Source organism: Hyperolius riggenbachi, chromosome 11 (assembly GCF_040937935.1).
Source record: "Hyperolius riggenbachi isolate aHypRig1 chromosome 11, aHypRig1.pri, whole genome shotgun sequence".
In the NCBI taxonomy this organism is placed as follows: Eukaryota; Metazoa; Chordata; class Amphibia; order Anura; family Hyperoliidae; genus Hyperolius; species Hyperolius riggenbachi.
The window spans coordinates 252,043,811-252,068,434 of NC_090656.1; the positions used below are offsets into that span (position 1 = coordinate 252,043,811).

Here is a 24,624-nt window from a genome sequence, read left to right on the forward strand (position 1 = left end):
TGCTTCAGTGGGCAGCTTCTGGCCGCATCCAAAGAGGTGGTAGCATTATCTGTTGTTTACATTCGTTTGTCAGAAATATTTAGTAAACATTAGCAAACTGCCAAAACAGCGCTGTTCTGAGCTGAGAAGCAATCACTAGATAGATTTTAGTATATAAATACAGCAGCTAAGCAATACAATGCAATGGCAGCTTTAAGAACAGATAAACTGTACTTTGGAAACTTGTAATTTGTAGACAGACAATGTTACTTGTGCACAAAAGCAAATATGAGATCTGTATGGGTAATAAAAAGAAGAAAACACATTTTTTTAATTGAATGTTATGTCAGAATTTGATCCCACTTTAAGAAAAGCAATATTTCTATGAGTTCCTGTATGGACGATTTAGTGGACAGGAAAACAGATTGTTAGAATGTCATTACTAGTATAAAATGCAGCGCTGTAACTGGGAGGATGCGGAATTTACTTCCTGCTCTCAGATCTCCAGCATCTTCCATATATTTTTATCACTCTCCTCTCTGAGAAAGCAGCAGGAGGTTCCTGGCTCGCCTCTTCCCAGTCTCTATGGAAACTGCCGGTCGGTTTGCAGCTCATGGTTAAGCAGCGGTGGTGATCCGGTGGCTGCGATAGGTGAAAGTCCTCGCACGGTCGGTGGCTGACAGCATCGAGGGCTCTCATTATCGGTACGGGGTGACTAACGCGGACTCTCAGAGCCTTTGTAGCCACGCCAGCCCTGGGCCTCGCGCCAGAGCTTTTAAAGGTGCCTGTGTGCTGGCGTAATGGAGTCAGAGAGGGCATGTGCGTCCGTCAGGTCTGAATACAGGGTCTGCACTGTATCCCCTGTCATTAGTGTCATTAGCCGGGGACAGAGGGAACCATGGTCTTGTTTACTGCCTGGCCACATGATGCATTCCACATTCCTGCTGCATACTTTCCTAGGATGTCATTTGTAACTTGTTGTTTTATACTTTCAGTTTATGCAGATTTGTTAGATACTTGACTTGTTAGTGGAAAGCCTCTGGATGATCCGGATGCCTTCTACGTCGTCCTCACCCCACTGCCACTGCCTGGTACTCTCTTGTTCATGGCTGTACTGCGCATGCGCATCTACAGTCCACACCTGCGCAGTGCACATGGAGGAACAAACTGCATGTGCGGCTTTGTGCTGGTGCGCAGGTCCATACTCGTACAGTGCTTCAGCAGATAGGAACGAGGCCATGAGAACAGATCCAACAAGCCCCTGTCAGATAGGCTTAGAGGGTCCTAGCACTGGATTAATGGGCTTCGAGGACAATAGGGAGAAAGGCTTCCCTCTACTGAGGCAAGTGAATAACTTTTTTTCTTTTTGCCCTGTTACAGGTTCACTTTGAAACTTATTTTTTACAATTGCATTTAAAGGATACCCGAGGTGACATGTGACATGATGAGACAGACATATGTATGTACAGTGCCTAGCACACAAATAACTAGGCTGTGTTCCTTTTTTTCTTTCTCTGCCTGAAAGAGTTAACCATCAGGTATGTAAGTGGCTGACTCAGTCCTGACTCAGACAGGAAGTGACTACAGTGTGACCCTCACTGATAAGAAATTACAACTATAAAACACTCTTAGCAGAAACTGGCTTCTGAGAGCAGGAAAGAGATAAAAAGGGTCAATGGTTCATAGATTTTTACCTCTGGCATACTTAAATGGATGTGTCATTGAGCAAAAACAATAAAACAGTTATAACTTAGATTTAAATATAAAATAAAACTATGGAATAGCTTAACCAGTCATTTTTAGGAGGAGGATAGATACAATTGTTTTCCATTAGTTTATTTTCACCTCAGGTTTCCTTTAAAGCAAACCTAAATTGGAAATAAACTTAGTGTACCTGAGATGAATAAAAATAAATGCATAAATACCTGGTGCTTCCTCCCGCCCCCTTCGTCCTGGTTGCTCTCTCGCCGTCCTCTTCCGCCTCCTGGATCCTCCATTATTGTTCCAGTAACTTCGGCCCGGAATTGGTTGCATCGTCGGTCGGGCATGCACTCGGCGGTACCGATTTTCATCCGATTATATGAAATAGGATGGTGGATCGGCCGCCAAGTCACCAGATGTACGGTCACCTTTAGCCTCCGGATCTTGAATATGCTTCCCTTGTCCTCAGCCAGGCCAGTCCTAGGACCCCCGAAGTGTGGCCGCACTGCCCCTACACAGTAGCACGGACCTGCTCGGGCATGACTTTTTATGTCGGAGCCCAGTCGGGTCTGTGCCAGTGCAAATAACCAGGCCGTCAGCAAGCGGCTTTTCGGGGGTCCCAGCTCTGGAGGAGAATGCTGAGGAGGACAGGGAGGGCCTCTCCAGGATCCGGAGGCTTCCACTCCCGAGGGGGGTACCCCATAGTTGCACTTTTCCCTACAGGTGCACTGCAAAGCCTCGTTCCCACTATACAAAAAGTATGTAGAAGTGCATAGACAGCACTTCTGACGTTCCCATCATATGCGCTGCACAGCCGTGTGATGCAGTATCGCACTGCTGCATGCATTTTTCAGAAATCGCAGCGCTGACCCTTCACTGTAATAAATGGGATCAGCAGTGCAGATGGCGAGCGATCGTACACGTTGTGTTCCGATCACACAGCCATCTGTGCTAATTGCTGTGAATTAGGCCTATGGCAGGGATCACACTTGACTCTTTGTACGCGTTTTCTGCACAGAAAAACTGAGAACTCATGTTAGTCAATGGGCTAGATCACACTTAATGGGCTTGATTCACAAAGCGGTGCTAACCTACTTAGCACGTCTAAAGTCTTTTTAGAAGTGCTAACCAGGGTGCTAAGTAGGTTAGCACCAGATTTCTCAATCAGATCGCGCACAAAGTCCTATGCGCGCGCTAAGTCCCATAGGCTTTAATGGGCACTTTGCGCGGAGCGCTCTGTGCAGTGCGCGCGTAAAGTTTTATGCGCGAAAACCTCGTTTAGACGTGCTAAGGGGGTTTTCACAGGCGTGCTAACAGTTAGCACCACTTTGTGAATCAAGCCCAATGTGTTTTTCGCGCGCAGAAAAAAAACTGACATTCTGCATCATAATTCTGCACAGTTTGTCAGTTTTCTGTATCAATTATATTGGCTGCTGTGAAAAACCGCATGCGTTTTTCTACATAGAAACACACTTGGTGTGCAGAAAAATTTGCGCAAAAAACTGAAAGACAAGTGTGTTCCCAGCCTAAGGCCTTGTTCACACTATATGCGCGGCCGTGTGCATTTTGGCAGCGCGTATAGTATGCAATCAGCAAGAACATCAGAAGTGCATAGAGAGCACTTCTGACGTTCAGACTATGCGCATGGCGCAGTAGTGTGGTGCGCTATCGCACTGCTGCACACATTTTTGCAAAATCGCTTTGCTGATTTTACTCACTGTAATGAATGGGATCCGCAGCGCACGGCAATGCAGATGGCGTGCAATCAGGTGCGCTTGCGTCCCAAACACACAGCAATAGGCGTTTCCTAGTGTGAACGAGAACTAAAAGTATTCATCGCTGTGGCTGCAGATCCTGGCTGTACAGTGTGTTGTGTTATGTGACTTGGAGCACCTGCCCAGTTTTATAGACCAGCGGTTCGCAATTATGTGTCCATGTTTTTATTGTCTTAACATGTTTAACAGTCTGCAAACAAATGTGGCATTAAAAGGTTATCTTTATGGAATGATATTGTATGACAAAAAATATAAGTTCCTAAAAGGTCCGTGCAAATATTGACATGTAAATATATTGTCATATCAAAATAATGTAATGTGTAGCAGTAGACATTATTTAGATAAAACAATATACGGTATATATCACTATTTGTGTGAATCCTCATGTAGCATGTTTTAATTGATTTTATGTATCGTTGGTTGAGTATGGAATTATATTTAAACCATTGTTGGTGGTGTTTAGCCCTTTCGCTTCTATGCATTTTGTTAAAGGATACCCGAGGTGACATGTGACATGAGATAGACATGGGTATGTACAGTGCCTAGCACACAAATAACTAGGCTGTGTTCCTTTTTTTTCTTTCTCTGCCTGAAAGAGTTAAATATCAGGTATGTAAGTGGCTGACTCAGTCCTGACTCAGACAGGAAGTGACTACAGTGTGACCCTCACTGATAAGTAATTCCAACTATAAGGGCTCGTTTCCACTATCGCGAATCTGCATGCGTCCACTGCATGCGGATTCGCACATGTAATGCAAGTGGATGGGTCTGTTTCCACTGTAGCGTTGCTGAGGTGCGTTTTTTTTTTTCAGCGGTGAAAAAAACGCACAAAAGAGCCAAAGAATTCGCCTGCGAGTGGAATGCATGCGAATCGCCGCCAATGTATTTAATAGTGAGATCGCCTGCGGCTTTTGGTATGCGAGATTTCATGCGAATTCACATGGAAATCATTGGAAATGCACACCGGCACTGCCATGGTTAAATTCGCATACAGAGTCATTCATGCGAATTTTCATACGAATTCGCACCAAAATTTGCATACACCCACATGCGAGATTTGCATCTGCATGCAAATTTTTACCACGGCGATTCGCACCGCACAAGTGGAAACGGGCCCTCAAACACTTTCCTAGCAGAAAATGGCTTTTGAGAGCAGGAAAGCGATACAAAGGGGCAATAGTTCATACATTTTAGCTCTGGCATACTTCAGTGAATGTGTCATTGAGCAAAAAACAGTTAACATTTAAAAAGTAGATTTAAACCTAAAATAAAACTGTGGTATATCTTAAAAAGTCATTTTTAGGAGAAGGAAGATAGATACAATCGTTTATTTCATTAGTTTATGTTTGCCTCAGGTGTCCTTTAATGTACAGTGGCCTAGCCTATACATTGCAATGTTGTTGTAACGGAGAGATGGCATGTGGATGACGTCACTTTTTGTTCCAGCGCTTTGCTGTGACACACACGTTGTGCAGGATTCTGTGTTCCCATAGACTTGCATTGTGTACGTTGTCCGTCTGTGTTGTGCAGAAATGGGCACTGCTGCTTTGTAACGCGGCGGACATCTGTGAAACGCCCCATAGGAAGGCATGGGCAGGTTTGCTGCGTATCGGTTGTGTGCTGCTTTTTAACACATTGTGAAAGGGCCCACAGCCGGGCAAACCCACTGTTCCCTAGGGAGATCATTACTAAGATTGTTAAACTCCAAATTCACACTTCTATATACTGAACATTTAAAAAAGGACTTTAGTGAAAATCACATTTCAATATTCATTTATTAATTTTTAGTCAGTGTTTGCCCATTGTAAAATATGTTCTCATCCTGATTTACATTCTGACATTTATCACTGGTGGTGACATCTTTACTGCTGTGCTGTCAGGTGATCTTTGCATAATGTTCGTTTACAGTTCTGAAGCCAGTACAAAACATACCTGGTCTCCCAGAATGCTCTGGGGAGGAGAATTCTGCATAGCTAAACAGCCTAGGCTGTGACATCACTAGGGGGGCGTGGCCACACACCAATACACAGCAATATATAGATAACAAGAAGTGTTTCTGATGCTAAAACCAGGAACATTACAGTAAAAGTGGATATCCTGAATAATTTACAGCATTCTATTATGTCATTACAGGACCTTTTTAATATTAATTATGCATGAAAATGTTGTATTAAACTATTGCAATATTTGCATAAGAGAAAGGAAGCTACATACTGTGCCATCTCATAGATCCTCAGCTACTGACTGCTGCCGTCTCACAACCAGTTTGTGTGCAGCAATCTTCCTGAAGCTGGGTAGGGTCAGCTGAAGCCACGCCTCCCCTCTGATAGCCAATCACAGACATCAGTCCCTAGTGGGGGGAGTGGCTTCAGACTGACTGAGAGGGAGGTGAGCAGGCCTCTGGAGGTCACTAAGGAGGAAATAGATTGCTGCTGAAGGTGTCTTCATTTGTATTTTGTAAAAACAATTATTTTTTTTAAATGCAAATTCATGTAAGAAAATCTTCTGCTAAATGCATCCAATCTGCCCAGACTAGAATTCTTACATGGAGCTGTGATGATCTCTTGCAGAAGCCATGATGAACTCTGAAGCCCTCTCGGACCTCCACGATGATCTGGAGAGAGATCAGACAACCCAGTCCTTGGAGCAGCTGAAGCTGGCATCCTTAGATGACCGGAACTGGCCCTCCGACGATGTTCAGGACTACAGCAAGTCAGGTGAGGATCTCTGCCTCTTCTGTGGCTTTGTCTGTAGGGGGAGGGGAGAGAGGAGATTCCATACCAAAGCTAATACAAACCTATACTCATAACTCTTGCACAGGACAGAAGGAAACAGACACAAATGCACCCTGTATGTGTTTGGAGAGTTTATCCTGTCTAATCCCCCCTCATCTGTGACTAATCACCAATTGCAATTTGATCTCTCCCCGAGTCACCTGACTGCCACGGCAGAGATGGCAGATAAGCTCATTTCAAAGCACAGGCTGTTAATAATATGTCTACTTCCATCATGAAGTAGAAATAGTGAAGATTTATTTTAGGATTTGTATCAGCTGTAGCTGAGAAATGTTTTTTGTTTAAAACTGGTAAAGCAAAAAAAAATAAAAACGGCCGAGATCTACTTACGGGGTTTTTCCTCCAGCCCCTGGCAGGTTATCTGTCTCTCGCCGCAGATGCTGACCTCGCCAGGTGGGCCATAGAGGCAAGAGTGCGGCTGAGCCGACTCACGCTCCCATAGCCTGGAGTGTTCTGCACAGGCGTCCTTTAAGTGTTATTATGCTGTTGTGTATCTTTCAGAGTAGAGAGCACATTCTGAGTTCAGCTCCACTTATAGAAAAACATTTCTTTGTTACAGCTGATACAAATCCTGCAATGTGTCTACTTCCTGCTTTCATGGAAGCAGACATAGTCTTTACAAATTAGCTGCTTCGCATTGGCAGCCAGCTGACCCAGCTGAGAGATCAATTTACAGTTGTGATTAGTCACAGATGATGGAGAATTAGGCTAAACTCTCTATAGGGTGCATTTCTCTGTTTTCCTTCTGTCCCTTGCAAGAGTTCAGGTCTACTTTAATAGTAAACTCTGATATAGTAAACCTCTGGGTATAGTAAACTCAATCCCCAGGTCCCGACCATGCGCCTGTATTGATATACAATGTGTGACCAATTCTGTTATAGTAAACTTTTCAAACTGTAGATTACTTGGCAAGGTCCCTTAAGGCTCGTACACACGTGCAACCCATGACTTCACCAACCGCACGACTTGTATTTTCCACTCACCAACTGAACGACCACTCATTTGCATACTGCTCTCGCAAGCAGAACGGCAGACTGCACGATACGGCCGCATTCAAAACAAGTAAAAGTAATTGAAATGTCTTGTACACTTGCGGCCAACTGCGCGATATCAGCCCAACAGTCAGGTGAGTGGATCTGCCTGTTGGATCGGCAGGGCTGTGCATTCGGAGCAATTTTTCGGTACCCGGAGTCGGTGGTTTCATAAACGGAGGAGTCGGATGATTTTTGTACCCACCGCACAGCCCAGTGGATCGAGCAAACGGCCTGTTGTTATCAGTCACTCGTCTAGTCGTTTGTCACACGTTCACACACCCAACTATCCTCCAACAGACCAAATTTGGACAATAGTTGGGCAGAAAAGTTGCACATGTGTACGAGCCTTTAGAGTTTACTATAAAGAGATTCTGTCTAAGTTCCATTTTTTTTTACCCGCTTCTGATCACGTTAAAGGGAACCTGAAACAAAGAAAATTATTTAAAATGACGTAGCTGCGTATGAATATTACATACTGGTAGTAATTCAGTGTATAACACTGCTTGATACAGCTTGAGAAAGGTCTTTGACCGAAACAGCGCTGCTGTCGCTGCTAAGCTTGTTATGCTACCTTTTCATCAATAAAAGAGCTTGAATCATTCTGATGGTGCTGACTTGACTGTGGAGAAGTGAATATTACATACTAACCTCACTGTCAGTTCCTCTCAGAAGCCCACCATTTTCTTCTTACAGTGATCCCTTCCAGTTCTGACAAGATTTTGTCAGAACTGAAATATACCAGTTGCTGTCAGTTATATATCAGCAGCTGACAGTTCCAACTGAATGTGCAAGGTAATGTCCATGTTTCCCTATGGCTCAAGTGGGTGATATTACAGTTTAACAGTGTGCTGAGCAGGAAGCTGTTAGGGGGTAATGGCCATTTTTTAAATGAAGGATGGAGAAATCCATTGATGGACAATTGGGATGCAGGAGAGGGGAAAGGGGTTGAGTAGTGGACTACACAGGAGGTAAGTATGACCTGTGTATGGTTATTTTGACTTTTTATTTTCAGTTCAGGTTCTCTTTAAGTAAAATCTTAGCCAAAACCTTTTTTTCTCTGTGGTGTTTTGATGCCTCATATTTCATAGAGGTGGTAAGATTGTACAATCAGGAATTAGTGGACATTTTAAGAGTTTGTAAAGCTCAGAACCTCTTGTCAGGTTTTTCTACTGGACAGTCCTTTTATTCAAGTCACAGCAAGTCAAGAGCAGCTTCTCCACCAGTGTCATTGTTACAGAGACTTCCCCTGGCCTGTGGCCTCGGAGACCTCACACGATGTAAGAAGCTAAGAAGCGTTAGCCTCTCTGGATAGAGGAAGTCACAGCTCTGAGAGTCCCGTCACTGCAGCTTTGTAGCTACTTCCTGTTTTGGTGACTACCTTAAATGTTGAGCTGTCACATGGGCAGGAAGTAGGGAGACCTCTTCCCACCAGAGACACAGCCAAGCCACAAAAAAACAATTGTTCATATTTTAAGCATTCTTTACATTATCAATAATGGGGCTGCCCTTTAACCCGAGAGCAATAGTGTGGGTCAGCCGATGCCAGAAGAGTTCATTATCATGATACAATACAAGACACAGAACATTTATATTGAGCTTTCCTCCTGGCAGACTCAAAGCACTTCAGGGCTGCCGCCACTAGGGCACGCTCCATGGGCAACCAGGGTCATTAGGGAGCTTTGCACGAAGACTCCTTACTGTTTTACGTGCTGGCTTGAGTTGGGATCATGTACGGAGTATGAGACAATATGACGATTGTAGCTTTCCAGCAATAGAGCCGCTGTTAGCTGGTCTTCCAGTTTGTCAGGACTGTGTAGACATGTCAAAGCTTGCTTGGCATCCTTATATCCCGTGTGTGGTTGTGATGCAGTGTGAGGAGGAGAACGAAGTGTTCAGCCAAGACCGTCACTGCAGATCCCTCGCCGACCTATCAGGGATTCTGTACACTGGATTCCAGGCAGAGACGGCCACCTCGGCCAAAACAATGTCATATTGCACCCACAGAATTATAACTCTTACCTAGTATAAGACCTGGGTCCTGCATACACTGTCTGCGCCCACGTCAGGTGCCGAGTGCGCAGGCGTGCTGGAGCTGCGGCCGTTGCCACACTGGCGGACGTGGGTAAGCGGGCAGCGGTCGCAGCTTCTAGTGCCCATTTTTGAAACATGCCTAATAGAGAAATCAACAATACTAGCCAGCTACTCCTCCACCATTGTCTAAAATGTTTGATAAGCAGGTGCTGCATCAAATTCAGACTACCGCCATATTTTAGAAACCCAGACACATGAAAAATGGAAGCAATTTGTCTTCAATGTTGTTGCCGTTTGCTACTGTAGGAGTCCCAAGTACACAATCCTACCTCGGCAGAAAACCCGGGGGGGGGGGGGGGGTGAGGTACCGGGACGGGCACATTAGTCTACTGTACAATTCTAGCGTTTTCACCTCCATTCCAACCTTGTCCTCTCCACTAAACCAACAAAAAGCCCTTAATGACGGTTTTGCGGAGGGAACAGCACTAGAATGGGCTCTTGGAGGATGATGGGAAAGCCATTGTCCAGAGGCTTCCCTCTATTGAGATGAATACCCCATTTTGGGCGCTTTTTCTTCCCTACAGGTGCACTTTAAAGTGGACCTGAACTCAGAACTTCCTCCGTTTTCTAAAACATACGCAACAGCATAACAACCTTTACAGAAACACATTTCTATCTTACAGTTCATATAAATCCTGCAATAAATCTGCAGCGTGTCCACTTCCTGCTTTCATGGAAGCAGACATACCCGTGTTTCCCCGAAAATTAGACCCTGTCTTATATTAATTTTTGCTCCAAAAGATGTGCTAGGGCTTATTTTCAGAGGATGTCTTATTTTTGGGGAAACACTGGTAGTTTTCCTATACAAAATGTATATACTGCATGCCATGCTGAAACACAAGCAGCATACACAGAGCTTGTGGTTGGCAGATATTGGCTCTCACTTACAAGAAACTGATTCTGCTGATCATGTGTGTAAGAGTCTATTTCTTGCTGGCAGAGAACTCTGTCAGGCTCCCCAGAGCTATGATAGGATAAGCTGTGTGTCCTGGGAAGAGGTGAAGTGCTGCTGATGCTTATCAGGACAGATCAGGAGGGATGACTCCAACAAAAACACAAATTGCCTGCCACACATCAACAGGACTGTAGAACTCACATTATACTGCTGCTCTCCTGTATCCAGGCTTTGTATTGGGAGCGTGACTTGCTGGTGTCACGTGGGCTGCTGCTAGGGCTTACATTCAGGGGATGGCTTATATTTCAAGCATGCTAGGAATTCCTGCTAGGGCTTATTCTCAGGGGATGTCTTACTTTAGGGGAAACACGGTAGGGTTAATATCCTATGTTTCCAAATTAGTTGCTCTACCGAGGCAGCCAGATGACACAGCTGAGAGATCAAATTACAGTGGTGATTAGTCACAGATGAGGGGGCATTAGATACATACAGGGTACATGTCTCTATTTTTCTTCTGTCCTGTGCAAGAGTTCAGCTCCACTTCAATGCAACCCCGTACATGCCCGGAGCATGTTATCTCCAGCAAACAACTCAGGGGTTAAGCAGTGATCATTGTGCAAGTTTTATAGGTTGGCTCCAGTCAGCGCTGATACCTGAGGCTTGGCCAGACTCCACTACAATGATTCAACCGCCTCCCTGCATTCATACGGCGTATTAAACCTCCTCCCACACGGCCATATCACATGTCATCAGCTGGACTTGTGCTTCATTCCTTTGGCTTGCCGTATGGAGAATCCATCAGGGGTGTGTGATGTCATCATGTGGCTGCTTCAGGATTGGCTGGGAAATCGCACCCTGCAAGGCAGCATATGATCCAAGACAGAACAATCACGAAAACACTCTAATGGATCAAAGGGTTTTCTCTTCATCGTTGTCAGTAATATTTCTGCTTTTCTTTTGCTAGAGCAAACATAATACCGGGATCTTTTAAAGTGGAGCTGAACTGAACAATAGCAGAAAGGTGCGTTTAGCATACAGAAGATACATAAAGTGCATATAGGTACATATAGTAGATATATACAGTAGTTACAGTGCAAAAACAAGGTATAGAGTATAAAGCATAGATAGGATACATAAAAGATGAACCCAAGAAAAAGACCGGAAGTAATCCGCTGCCATCTATGGCACTCAAAACGCTTTGCAGCGATACTTTGAATCAGATGCCCCGCGGTCTATCCCTGGTAGAGAGAGAGAGACAGAGAGAGGACAGTAAAGAAGAGGAAGGAAGATAATGAGAGGTGAAGACTTAGTCCCCTTAGGATTGCGGCGTGACCTGGCTGGTTAGTGTCCCGTTGGCTGGCTTTTCCACTTTGTCTGCTGCGATGGCTGGTGTCCGATGTTAGGGATTGTGCTGGGTGTCAAAGTGCCTGAGGTCGATGCGCGTAACTCTCAATGTGGGGCTGCGTTGGTCCTGCAGCTAGGACCCTTCCTGTGATGTATCCGTGGCTTGATGGAGTGTTGCTGGATTCAGTGTCAACCCCTTGAAGCAGGCTATGTGACCTGAGCTGGAGAGGGCTTCAGAGCAGTGGTGGCCCAGAGAGTGGTGAGACCAGAGTCACAGCAGTGGATCGGGGTCTCAGCAGTGAAACCGATGGTGGTAGCCGACTCCTCTGCGTAGGTGGCCTAGCGGGCCTAAGAGCAGCTGATCTGGATCCTGTAGTCAAGCTTCCCTTGAGTGGAACGATGGACGGGCTGTTCCCTGGGACACAGAGGGCAAGGTGCTCTTCATGATGGTGGACGACGAGGCCACGTAGGAGCGCTGGAGTCCTCAGGCCTAAGTTGCGAGTGCTCCTGACTTCAGTGCTGGCGAGATCTCTCCTGCAACTGGTGTGGTGGACGGGATCACGTGAGAGAGCAGGAGCAGCAGCGAGTGCGGCTGACGTTAGTGCGGGCCAGGAATGGATTGTGGGTCAGGCCGCCAGCAGAGGATTGATCGTGGGGGGTCACTGGCGGCCCGAGCTACCAAGCCCACCCGCACCGACAGTAGGATACCTGCACAAGCGTCAGTGGTGCACTGTAGAGCACCAGGATTTCACTGGATGCTGGGGCCCAAATCCTGCCCCCGGGCTGCACGGTGTCCCTAGGCGGCGGCGGTGAAGAAGGGAGTCGGTCAGCATTTGGAGCCGCTGAGGCCAGCGCCATGTGGGTAATCAGCTGAGCTGGCCATGTGGTGAGCCGGACTTCAGCGCACGTGCCATAGTACCAGAGCCTGGAGAGCCAGAGCGTCTCCTATCCACTCGATGGTGTGGCGGAGCTGGAGGGAGACCACCTAGGCAGTTTTTGGCCGTGGGTCCAGGGGGAAAGTGGTAAAAAGAGAGATGTGAGCCGGAGCCCTGTGGCCGTGGCTAACATCCAGGCGCCATCTATATACCGTACACAAATATCACTTCCTGGTTAGCGGCCATGTTTTTTGTTTGTAAACACTGCCTAAAACTGGCAATTAAAAGCCAGGATCATGGCAGAAACGGCAAAAGTGGGACCCAGGAGATCACCCTCTCGGATTTACAAGCCCTACTCCATAGAGCCAAATTAATCCATGCCATGCACTGATGAGGATCAAACAATCCGAAACAGTCTGTATGCATGTTGGATTATTATGGCTCTGTACATATTAACAAGCTGACACATCATTGCATTCCAGCGGTTCTGGAGGTGTGTTTAGCTTCTAAGGGTACAATGGTTAATTTGCATATATTCAGCAGTGTTGCTCTGGGAGACATCTCGAGCTCACTCCAACCTGAATTATCGCAAATTCTTTCTGTTTTAAGAAAGCAAACTTTTGTTTTTCTAGGAGATCACAGTGACTCGATTGGTGTGTTTTTTTTTATTGTACAGATTCTCTTTAAAGTGGACCCAAATTAAAAATACAATATTTCAGTAATAAATAGCAGCCTTTTTTCAACTGAATGATGACAAATATAAAATATTTTACATTTATTGGAGGAACCCCCCCCCCCCCCTCCTTTCATATTGTCGGGACAGAATCCGGCAGACTGGTGGAGTAGGTGGTATCCAGCAAAGGAGGAATTGCTAATGGCTGCCCCCAGTATATTCCTAGTTATGGAAAGAGAAGGGTGAAAAGCATGCACTGAAATGCTCCTAGGCTTGAAGGAGTGTTTATTTATCTTTGTATGTGTCAGAGTGGTGCAACTAAATATTTTGAATTAAAGGTTATTATGCTGTTGCTTAGACCAGAGAGGAAGATCTGAGTTCAGGTCCTCTTCAATAGTGAATTGAGAAGTGTCATATGATGCAAGCTTTCAGGGAACTAGTCCTGTTGTTCAGCTAATGTTTTTCAGTTTCACTAATAACGTGATGTAAGGTGAGCAGGCTATTGGCCTTCAGCACCTGATCCTGGTGGTGGGGCTGCCATTTAAAGCTTTCGGGCACACTGATTTTCTGTCAAAGTTCCTTTCTCTTTAGCCTTTTTGGAATTCTATTTCCTCGGCAATGCAGCTGTGCAGACTTTGGTCGGCCCTGTGTTACCTCAGTACTTTCTATATCTATCCAGTGTTACTTGTTCTGCCACCCAAGGAGGGTTCGGAAGGGAGACCGGCAACTCCACACAGTCTTCACTGCAGCCATTGTGTTCGGGGTTCCTGTGAGGCCTTCATGGTTATCGTAGCGGCTCACAGACCACAAAGTCCCCACCATACTTCACCCCAGCAGGCAATCCCTCACATGACGTTGCTCAGGTCCACAATGAGCAGGCGGTAGCGAGCTCGGAACCAACTAATGCTGCACAGTGATAAGTTAGCCTACATCTGCAAAAATGCCTGAAGAAGGGGAATAGTTCCCTGAAAGCTGCACTTGTGTGTGTGTGAGTGTGTGTGAGTGTGTGTGAGTGTGTGTGAGTGTGTGTGAGTGTGTGTGAGTGTGTGTGAGTGTGTGTGAGTGTGTGTGAGTGTGTGTGAGTGTGTGTGAGTGTGTGTGAGTGTGTGTGTGAGTGTGTGTGAGTGTGTGTGTGAGTGTGTGTGTGTGTGAGTGTGTGTGTGAGTGTGTGTGTGAGTGTGTGTGTGTGTGTGTGTGTGTGTGTGTGTGAGAGAGTGTGTGTGTGTGAGAGAGTGTGTGTGAGAGTGTGTGTGAGAGTGTGTGTGTGTGAGAGTGTGTGTGAGAGTGTGTGTGTGACAGTGTGTGTGTGGGGGAGGAGGGGGTGGGGTCACAGCTGGGGGTGGAGTTTGGGTGGCAGGTCCTAAACGTCTGCAAACGAGAGCCTGACCGTTATTCTGATCCACTAAGGACCGGCAGCATTTTTACGTGGCTGCCATGTTTGTGTGTTTGTTTTCCTTATGTGACCATAGGGAGGGGTCAGTATGATACATTGAAGCTGTACAGAGGCTTTATATTGAATGCTTTGATTATAAGTGTTTTGTCCTGTTTTGCTGCAGATGACTCCAAGCCATCGCCTGACCCCGTCATTCACCTGCGCTGGGACGATCCGTATTACGACATCGCCAGACATCAGATCGTGGAAGTGGCAGGTAAGATATGCACAACTCTTTTAAATGGGATTGTCAGCCATAAAATCAAATTCCATTTGCCCTCTGCTGTGTGTTTATTATGCAGTCTACAACCTGACCCTGCATTGCAAATACTCCAATATAATCATAAATGTGTATGCTGTTATAAATCTTATCTCAGTCAGCCTGGCTCTATACTGGTACATTACTGAGTAAAGGGAAGCTTGTCATCACCCCTCCCACATTCCTGCTCCTCACTGATTGGCTGAGGGCAGTTTAGTGTGACACAAGGCTGGGAAGGGAAATACACCGGACCCCTCTGCAGAAGCTGCTGAAATACGATCTATGCTGAGCTCACATGTTTTAAAAAAGCAGGAAAAAAAGACTAAGGGAGGAAATGACATCAGGATTGGCTTCGATCAGCGGCAGTAAATATGGAAAATCCCTAAAGCAGTCTTTTCTTTATTTACTATATAAAATTCACCGAAATCAAAACATAGACAGTACAATACATATGTTATGTAAGTAGAACAATTATTTATCTACTTATTTATCTACTTTATATGTTTTTTTTCCTGGGATAGTATGGCTGTCCCTGCTGTTTTATCTCTCGAACGCCGATCGGCGGTGGGAGGGTGGCACCTACAGGACCGCCTAACGCTGATTGGCGTCAGGTCCTGTAGGCGGAGATTAGCGGTGAGCATGCGCATCCGCGCCTCCCCGCTGAGTTATGGAGCTCTGCTGAGCGTAACAGCCTGCCAGCTGCGATCAGAGCTGGCAGGCTATAAAAACAAAATAAATAAATAAAGGCCCACAATTACTTGTACAGCACTGCTATCTACTGCAGCGCTGTACTGGGGACAGCTCTGTCACTGAGCTGTCCCCAGGAGAGGCTCACAAACTGATGCCTCTCATAGGCTAAAGCCTATGAGAGGGGATCACAGGGATTTGATCTCGGAAGGGGGCGGAATAAATTAAAAAGAAAATACACATTGTTATTTAAAAAAAAAAAAAAAAACAATAAAATAATAAAAAAAAATCGCAACAGTAATCAGATCCCACCAACATAAAGCTCTGCTGGTGGGCAGAAAAGGAGGCAGGATTAATTTTGGCCGGTAAGTTGTATGGCCAAGCAGCAAACTGCTAAAGCTACAGAGTGCGGAATTGTAAAAAAGCTCCTGGTCACTAGGACTTTGTAAGCCTGTGGTCCTCAAGAGGTTAAGTCCCCAACCAGACCCCCCCCCAAAAAAAAAGTGGTTCAAAGACCTCAACGTTTGTGCAGCTTTGATATAAACCAATCAAAATGATCAACTACTGCATTTGATTGGTCTAGTTCCAGCATATTATTATATTATTAGCATCTCACTGTCACATCTGTAGATGTTAAACATGACAAGAGGGTAGTGGATACATTTGGCCTGTGGAGGGGGTGGGGAAGGAGGTGGCTTTGTATGACACAGATGATGGGATTGTGTGATTGTCCTGTTACATACTGTGTGTATCACCACTTGCCCCGCTAGTTCCCAGGACTCACATACTGTATGTGTTATCACTTGCCCTGCTAGTCCCCAGGACTCACATACTGTATGTGTCACCCCTTGCCCTGCTAGTCCCCAGGACTCACATACTGTATGTGTTATCACTTGCCCTGCTTGTCCCCAGGACTCACATACTGTATGTGTTATCACTTGCCCCGCTAGTTCCCAGGACTCACATACTGTACGTGTCACCCCTTGTCCTGCTAGTCCCCAGGACTCACATACTGTACGTGTCACCACTTGCCCTGCTAGTCCCCAGGACTCACATACTGTACGTGTCACCACTTGCCCTGCTAGTCCCCAGGACTCACATACTTTACGTGTCACCACTTGCCCTGCTAGTCCCCAGGACTCACATACTGTACGTGTCACCCCTTGTCCTGCTAGTTCCCAGGACTCACATACTGTACGTGTCACCACTTGCCCTGCTAGTCCCCAGGACTCACATACTGTACGTGTCACCACTTGCCCTGCTAGTCCCCAGGACTCACATACTTTACGTGTCACCACTTGCCCTGCTAGTCCCCAGGACTCACATACTGTATGTGTCACCACTTGCCCTGCTAGTCCACAGAACTCGCATACTGTATGTGTCACCCCTTGCCCTGCTAGTCCCCAGGACTCACATACTGTATGTCACCACCTGCACCGCTAGTCCCCAGGACTCACATACTGTACGTGTCACCACTTGCCCTGCTAGTCCCCAGGACTCACATACTGTACGTGTCACCACTTGCCCTGCTAGTCCCCAGGACTCACATACTGTATGTGTCACCCCTTGCCCCGCTAGTCCCCAGGACTCACATACTGTATGTGTCACCACTTGCCCTGCTAGTCCCCAGGACTCACATACTGTACGTGTCACCACTTGCCCTGCTAGTCCCCAGGACTCACATACTGGATGTGTTATCACTTGCCCCGCTAGTTCCCAGGACTCACATACTGTACGTGTCACCACTTGCCCTGCTAGTCCCCAGGACTCACATACTGTATGTGTCACCCCTTGCCCTGCTAGTCCCCAGGACTCACATACTGTATGTCACCACCTGCACCGCTAGTCCCCAGGACTCACATACTGTATGTGTCACCACTTGCCCTGCTAGTCCACAGAACTCGCATACTGTATGTGTCACCCCTTGCCCTGCTAGTCCCCAGGACTCACATACTGTATGTCACCACCTGCACCGCTAGTCCCCAGGACTCACATACTGTATGTGTCACCACTTGCCCTGCTTGTCCCCAGGACTCACATACTGTACGTGTCACCACTTGCCCTGCTAGTCCCCAGGACTCACATACTGTATGTGTCACCCCTTGCCCTGCTAGTCCCCAGGACTCACACACTGTATGTCACCCCTTGCCCTGCTAGTCCCCAGGACTCACATACTGTATGTCACCACCTGCACCGCTAGTCCCCAGGACTCACATACTGTATGTGTCACCACTTGCCCTGCTAGTCCCCAGGACTCACATACTGTATGTGTCACCACTTGCCCTGCTAGTCCCCAGGACTCACATACTGTATGTGTCACCCCTTGCCCTGCTTGTCCCCAGGACACACATACTGTATGTCACCACCTGCACCGCTAGTCCCCAGGACTCACATACTGTATGTGTCACCACTTGCCCTGCTAGTCCACAGAACTCGCATACTGTACGTGTCACCACTTGCCCTGCTAGTCCCCAGGACTCACATACTGTATGTGTCACCCCTTGCCCTGCTTGTCCCCAGGACTCACATACTGTATGTGTTATCACTTGCCCTGCTAGTCCCCAGGACTCACATACTGTACGTGTCACCCCTTGCCCTGCTAGTCCCCAGGACTCACATACTGTATGTGTCACCACTTGCCCTGCTTGTCCCCAGGACTCACATACTGTATGTGTTATCACTTGCCCGCTAGTTCCCAGGACTCACATACTGTATGTGTCACCCCTTGCCCTGCTAGTCCCCAGGACTCACATACTGTATGTGTCACCACTTGCCCTGCTAGTCCCCAGGACTCACATACTGTATGTGTCACCACTTGCCCTGCTAGTCCCCAGGACTCACATACTGTATGTGTCACCCCTTGCCCTGCTAGTCCCCAGGACTCGCATACTGTATGTGTCACCACTTGCCCTGCTAGTCCCCAGGACTCACATACTGTATGTCACCACTTGCCCTGCTAGTCCCCAGGACTCACATACTGTATGTGTTATCACTTGCCCTGCTTGTCCCCAGGACTCACATACTGTATGTGTCACCCCTTGCCCTGCTAGTCCCCAGTACTCACATACTGTGTGTCACCCCTTGCCCTGCTAGTCCCCAGGACTTACATACTGTATGTGTCACCCCTTGCCCCGCTAGTCCCCAGGACTCACATACTGTATGTGTCACCACTTGCCCTGCTAGTCCCCAGTACTCACATACTGTACTTTTCACCACTTGCCCTGCTAGTCCCCAGGACTCACATACTTTACGTGTCACCACTTGCCCTGCTAGTCCCCAGGACTCACATACTTTACGTGTCACCCCTTGCCCCGCTAGTCCCCAGGACTCACATACTGTATGTGTCACCCCTTGCCCCGCTAGTCCCCAGGACTCACATACTGTACGTGTCACCACTTGCCCTGCTAGTCCCCAGGACTCACATACTGTACGTGTCACCACTTGCCCTGCTAGTCCCCAGGACTCACATACTGTATGTGTTATCACTTGCCCCGCTAGTTCCCAGGACTCACATACTGTATGTGTTATCACTTGCCCCGCTAGTTCCCAGGACTCACATACTGTACGTGTCACCACTTGCCCTGCTAGTCCCCAGGACTCACATACTGTATGTCACCACCTGCACCGCTAGTCCCCAGGACTCACATACTGTATGTGTCACCACTTGCCCTGCTAGTCCACAGAACTCGCATACTGTACGTGTCACCACTTGCCCTGCTTGTCCCCAGGACTCACATACTGTATGTGTCACCACTTGCCCTGCTTGTCCCCAGGACTCACATACTGTATGTGTTATCACTTGCCCTGCTAGTCCCCAGGACTCACATACTGTATGTGTCACCCCTTGCCCCGCTAGTCCCCAGGACTCACATTCTGTATGTGTCACCCCTTGCCCCGCTAGTCCCCAGGACTCACATTCTGTATGTGTCACCCCTTGCCCCGCTAGTCCCCAGGACTCACATACTGTACGTGTCACCACTTGCCCTGCTAGTCCCCAGGACTCACATACTGTACGTGTCACCCCTTGCCCTGCTAGTCCCCAGGACTCACATACTGTATGTGTTATCACTTGCCCCGCTAGTTCCCAGGACTCACATACTGTACGTGTCACCACTTGCCCTGCTAGTCCCCAGGACTCACATACTGTATGTGTCACCCCTTGCCCTGCTAGTCCCCAGGACTCACATACTGTATGTCACCACCTGCACCGCTAGTCCCCAGGACTCACATACTGTATGTGTCACCACTTGCCCTGCTAGTCCACAGAACTCGCATACTGTACGTGTCACCACTTGCCCTGCTAGTCCCCAGGACTCACATACTGTATGTGTCACCCCTTGCCCTGCTTGTCCCCAGGACTCACATACTGTATGTGTCACCCCTTGCCCTGCTAGTCCCCAGTACTCACATACTGTGTGTCACCCCTTGCCCTGCTAGTCCCCAGGACTTACATACTGTATGTGTCACCCCTTGCCCCGCTAGTCCCCAGGACTCACATACTGTATGTGTCACCACTTGCCCTGCTAGTCCCCAGTACTCACATACTGTACGTTTCACCACTTGCCCTGCTAGTCCCCAGGACTCACATACTTTACGTGTCACCACTTGCCCCGCTAGTCCCCAGGACTCACATACTGTATGTGTCACCCCTTGCCCCGCTAGTCCCCAGGACTCACATACTGTACGTGTCACCACTTGCCCTGCTAGTCCCCAGGACTCACATACTGTACGTGTCACCACTTGCCCTGCTAGTCCCCAGGACTCACATACTGTATGTGTTATCACTTGCCCCGCTAGTTCCCAGGACTCACATACTGTACGTGTCACCACTTGCCCTGCTAGTCCCCAGGACTCACATACTGTATGTGTCACCCCTTGCCCTGCTAGTCCCCAGGACTCACATACTGTATGTCACCACCTGCACCGCTAGTCCCCAGGACTCACATACTGTATGTGTCACCACTTGCCCTGCTAGTCCACAGAACTCGCATACTGTACGTGTCACCACTTGCCCTGCTAGTCCCCAGGACTCACATACTGTATGTGTCACCACTTGCCCTGCTTGTCCCCAGGACTCACATACTGTATGTGTTATCACTTGCCCTGCTAGTCCCCAGGACTCACATACTGTATGTGTCACCCCTTGCCCCGCTAGTCCCCAGGACTCACATACTGTATGTGTCACCCCTTGCCCTGCTCGTCCCCAGGACTCACATACTGTACGTGTCACCACTTGCCCTGCTAGTCCCCAGGACTCACATACTGTACGTGTCACCACTTGCCCTGCTAGTCCCCAGGACTCACATACTGTATGTGTTATCACTTGCCCCGCTAGTTCCCAGGACTCACATACTGTACGTGTCACCACTTGCCCTGCTAGTCCCCAGGACTCACATACTGTATGTGTCACCCCTTGCCCTGCTAGTCCCCAGGACTCACATACTGTATGTCACCACCTGCACCGCTAGTCCCCAGCACTCACATACTGTATGTGTCACCACTTGCCCTGCTAGTCCACAGAACTCGCATACTGTACGTGTCACCACTTGCCCTGCTAGTCCCCAGGACTCACATACTGTATGTGTCACCCCTTGCCCTGCTAGTTCCCAGGACTCACATACTGTATGTGTCACCACTTGCCCTGCTAGTCCCCAGGACTCACATACTGTATGTGTCACCACTTGCCCTGCTAGTCCCCAGGACTCACATACTGTATGTGTCACCACTTGCCCTGCTAGTCCCCAGGACTCACATACTGTATGTGTCACCCCTTGCCCTGCTAGTCCCCAGGACTCACATACTGTATGTGTCACCCCTTGCCCTGCTAGTCCCCAGGACTCACATACTGTATGTCACCACCTGCACCGCTAGTCCCCAGGACTCACATACTGTATGTGTCACCACTTGCCATGCTAGTCCACAGAACTTGCATACTGTACGTGTCACCACTTGCCCTGCTAGTCCCCAGGACTCACATACTGTATGTGTCACCCCTTGCCCTGCTAGTCCCCAGGACTCACATACTGTATGTGTTATCACTTGCCCTGCTAGTCCCCAGGACTCACATACTGTACGTGTCACCACTTGCCCTGCTAGTCCCCAGGACTCACATACTGTATGTGTCACCACTTGCCCTGCTAGTCCCCAGGACTCACATACTGTATGTCACCCCTTGCCCTGCTAGTCCCCAGGACTCACATACTGTGTGTCACCCCTTGCCCTGCTAGTCCCCAGGACTCACATACTGTATGTGTCGCCCCTTGTCCTGCTAGTCCCCAGGACTCACATACTGTATTATTATTATTATTATTATTATTATTATTATTTAGTATTTATATAGCGCCGACATAGTACGCAGCGCTGTGCAGTGTATATATATATTGTCACTAACTGTCCCTCAAAGGAGCTCACAATCTAATCCCTATCATTGCCATATCTCTATATTATGTAGTGTAAGCACTGTAGTCTAGGGCCAATTTTTAGGGGGAGCCAATTAACTTATCCGTATGTTTTTGGAATGTGGGAGGAAACCGGAGTGCCCGGAGGAAACCCATGCAGACACGGAAGGAGAACATACAAACTCTTTGCAGATAGTGCCCTGGCTGAGATTCGAACCAGGGACCCAGCGCTGCAAGGCGAGAGAGCTAACCACTATGCCACCGTGCTGCCCACTGTATGTGTCACCACTTGCCCTGCTAGTCCCCAGGACTCACATACTCTATGTGTTATCACTTGCCCTGCTAGTCCCCAGGACTCACATACTGTATGTGTTATCACTTGCCCTGCTAGTCCCCAGGACTCACATACTGTACGTGTCACCCCTTGCCCTGCTAGTCCCCAGGACTCACATACTGTATGTGTCACCACTTGCCCTGCTAGTCCCCAGGACTCACATACTGTATGTGTCACCACTTGCCCTGCTAGTCCCCAGGACTCACATACTGTATGTGTCACCCCTTGCCCTGCTAGTCCCCAGGACTCGCATACTGTATGTGTCACCACTTGCCCTGCTAGTCCCCAGGACTCACATACTGTATGTCACCACTTGCCCTGCTAGTCCCCAGGACTCACATACTGTATGTGTTATCACTTGCCCTGCTTGTCCCCAGGACTCACATACTGTATGTGTCACCCCTTGCCCTGCTAGTCCCCAGTACTCACATACTGTGTGTCACCCCTTGCCCTGCTAGTCCCCAGGACTTACATACTGTATGTGTCACCCCTTGCCCCGCTAGTCCCCAGGACTCACATACTGTATGTGTCACCACTTGCCCTGCTAGTCCCCAGTACTCACATACTGTACGTTTCACCACTTGCCCTGCTAGTCCCCAGGACTCACATACTTTACGTGTCACCACTTGCCCTGCTAGTCCCCAGGACTCACATACTGTATGTGTCACCCCTTGCCCCGCTAGTCCCCAGGACTCACATACTGTATGTGTTATCACTTGCCCTGCTAGTCCCCAGGACTCACATACTGTACGTGTCACCCCTTGCCCCGCTAGTCCCCAGGACTCACATACTGTGTGTGTTATCACTTGCCCTGCTAGTCCCCAGGACTCACATACTGTACGTGTCACCACTTGCCCTGCTAGTCCCCAGGACTCACATACTGTACGTGTCACCACTTGCCCTGCTAGTCCCCAGGACTCACATACTGTATGTGTTATCACTTGCCCCGCTAGTTCCCAGGACTCACATACTGTACGTGTCACCACTTGCCCTGCTAGTCCCCAGGACTCACATACTGTATGTGTCACCCCTTGCCCTGCTAGTCCCCAGGACTCACATACTGTATGTCACCACCTGCACCGCTAGTCCCCAGGACTCACATACTGTATGTGTCACCACTTGCCCTGCTAGTCCACAGAACTCGCATACTGTACGTGTCACCACTTGCCCTGCTAGTCCCCAGGACTCACATACTGTATGTGTCACCACTTGCCCTGCTTGTCCCCAGGACTCACATACTGTATGTGTTATCACTTGCCCTGCTAGTCCCCAGGACTCACATACTGTATGTGTCACCACTTGCCCTGCTTGTCCCCAGGACTCACATACTGTATGTGTCACCCCTTGCCCCGCTAGTCCCCAGGACTCACATACTGTATGTGTCACCCCTTGCCCTGCTAGTCCCCAGGACTCACATACTGTACGTGTCACCACTTGCCCTGCTAGTCCCCAGGACTCACATACTGTACGTGTCACCACTTGCCCTGCTAGTCCCCAGGACTCACATACTGTATGTGTTATCACTTGCCCCGCTAGTTCCCAGGACTCACATACTGTACGTGTCACCACTTGCCCTGCTAGTCCCCAGGACTCACATACTGTATGTGTCACCCCTTGCCCTGCTAGTCCCCAGGACTCACATACTGTATGTCACCACCTGCACCGCTAGTCCCCAGGACTCACATACTGTATGTGTCACCACTTGCCCTGCTAGTCCACAGAACTCGCATACTGTACGTGTCACCACTTGCCCTGCTAGTCCCCAGGACTCACATACTGTATGTGTCACCCCTTGCCCTGCTTGTCCCCAGGACTCACATACTGTATGTGTCACCCCTTGCCCTGCTAGTTCCCAGGACTCACATACTGTACGTGTCACCACTTGCCCTGCTAGTCCCCAGGACTCACATACTGTATGTGTCACCACTTGCCCTGCTAGTCCCCAGGACTCACATACTGTATGTGTTATCACTTGCCCTGCTAGTCCCCAGGACTCACATACTGTATGTGTTATCACTTGCCCTGCTAGTCCCCAGGACTCACATACTGTATGTGTCACCCCTTGTCCTGCTAGTCCCCAGGACTCACATACTGTATTATTATTATTATTATTATTATTTAGTATTTATATAGCGCCGACATAGTACGCAGCGCTGTGCAGTGTGTATATATATATATATCTTGTCACTAACTGTCCCTCAAAGGAGCTCACAATCTAATCCCTATCATTGCCATATCTCTATATTATGTAGTGTAAGCACTGTAGTCTAGGGCCAATTTTTAGGGGGAGCCAATTAACTTATCCGTATGTTTTTGGAATGTGGGAGGAAACCGGAGTGCCCGGAGGAAACC

The 24,624-nt window shown here is 48.1% G+C and overlaps 1 protein-coding gene across 2 annotated transcripts in view; it reads left to right on the forward strand.

Moving 5' to 3' along the window:
• The window catches only part of ARHGAP1 (Rho GTPase activating protein 1), a 143,489-nt gene that overhangs the window by 45,939 nt on the left and 72,926 nt on the right, over positions 1-24,624 (forward strand). For both annotated transcript variants that reach the window (XM_068260095.1, XM_068260096.1), the window contains exons 2-3: positions 6,026-6,172; positions 14,719-14,811. In XM_068260095.1, the coding sequence (XP_068116196.1) occupies positions 6,031-6,172; positions 14,719-14,811 (235 nt within the window). In that variant the 5' untranslated portion in view covers positions 6,026-6,030. The remainder of the gene's footprint in view (positions 1-6,025; positions 6,173-14,718; positions 14,812-24,624) is intronic.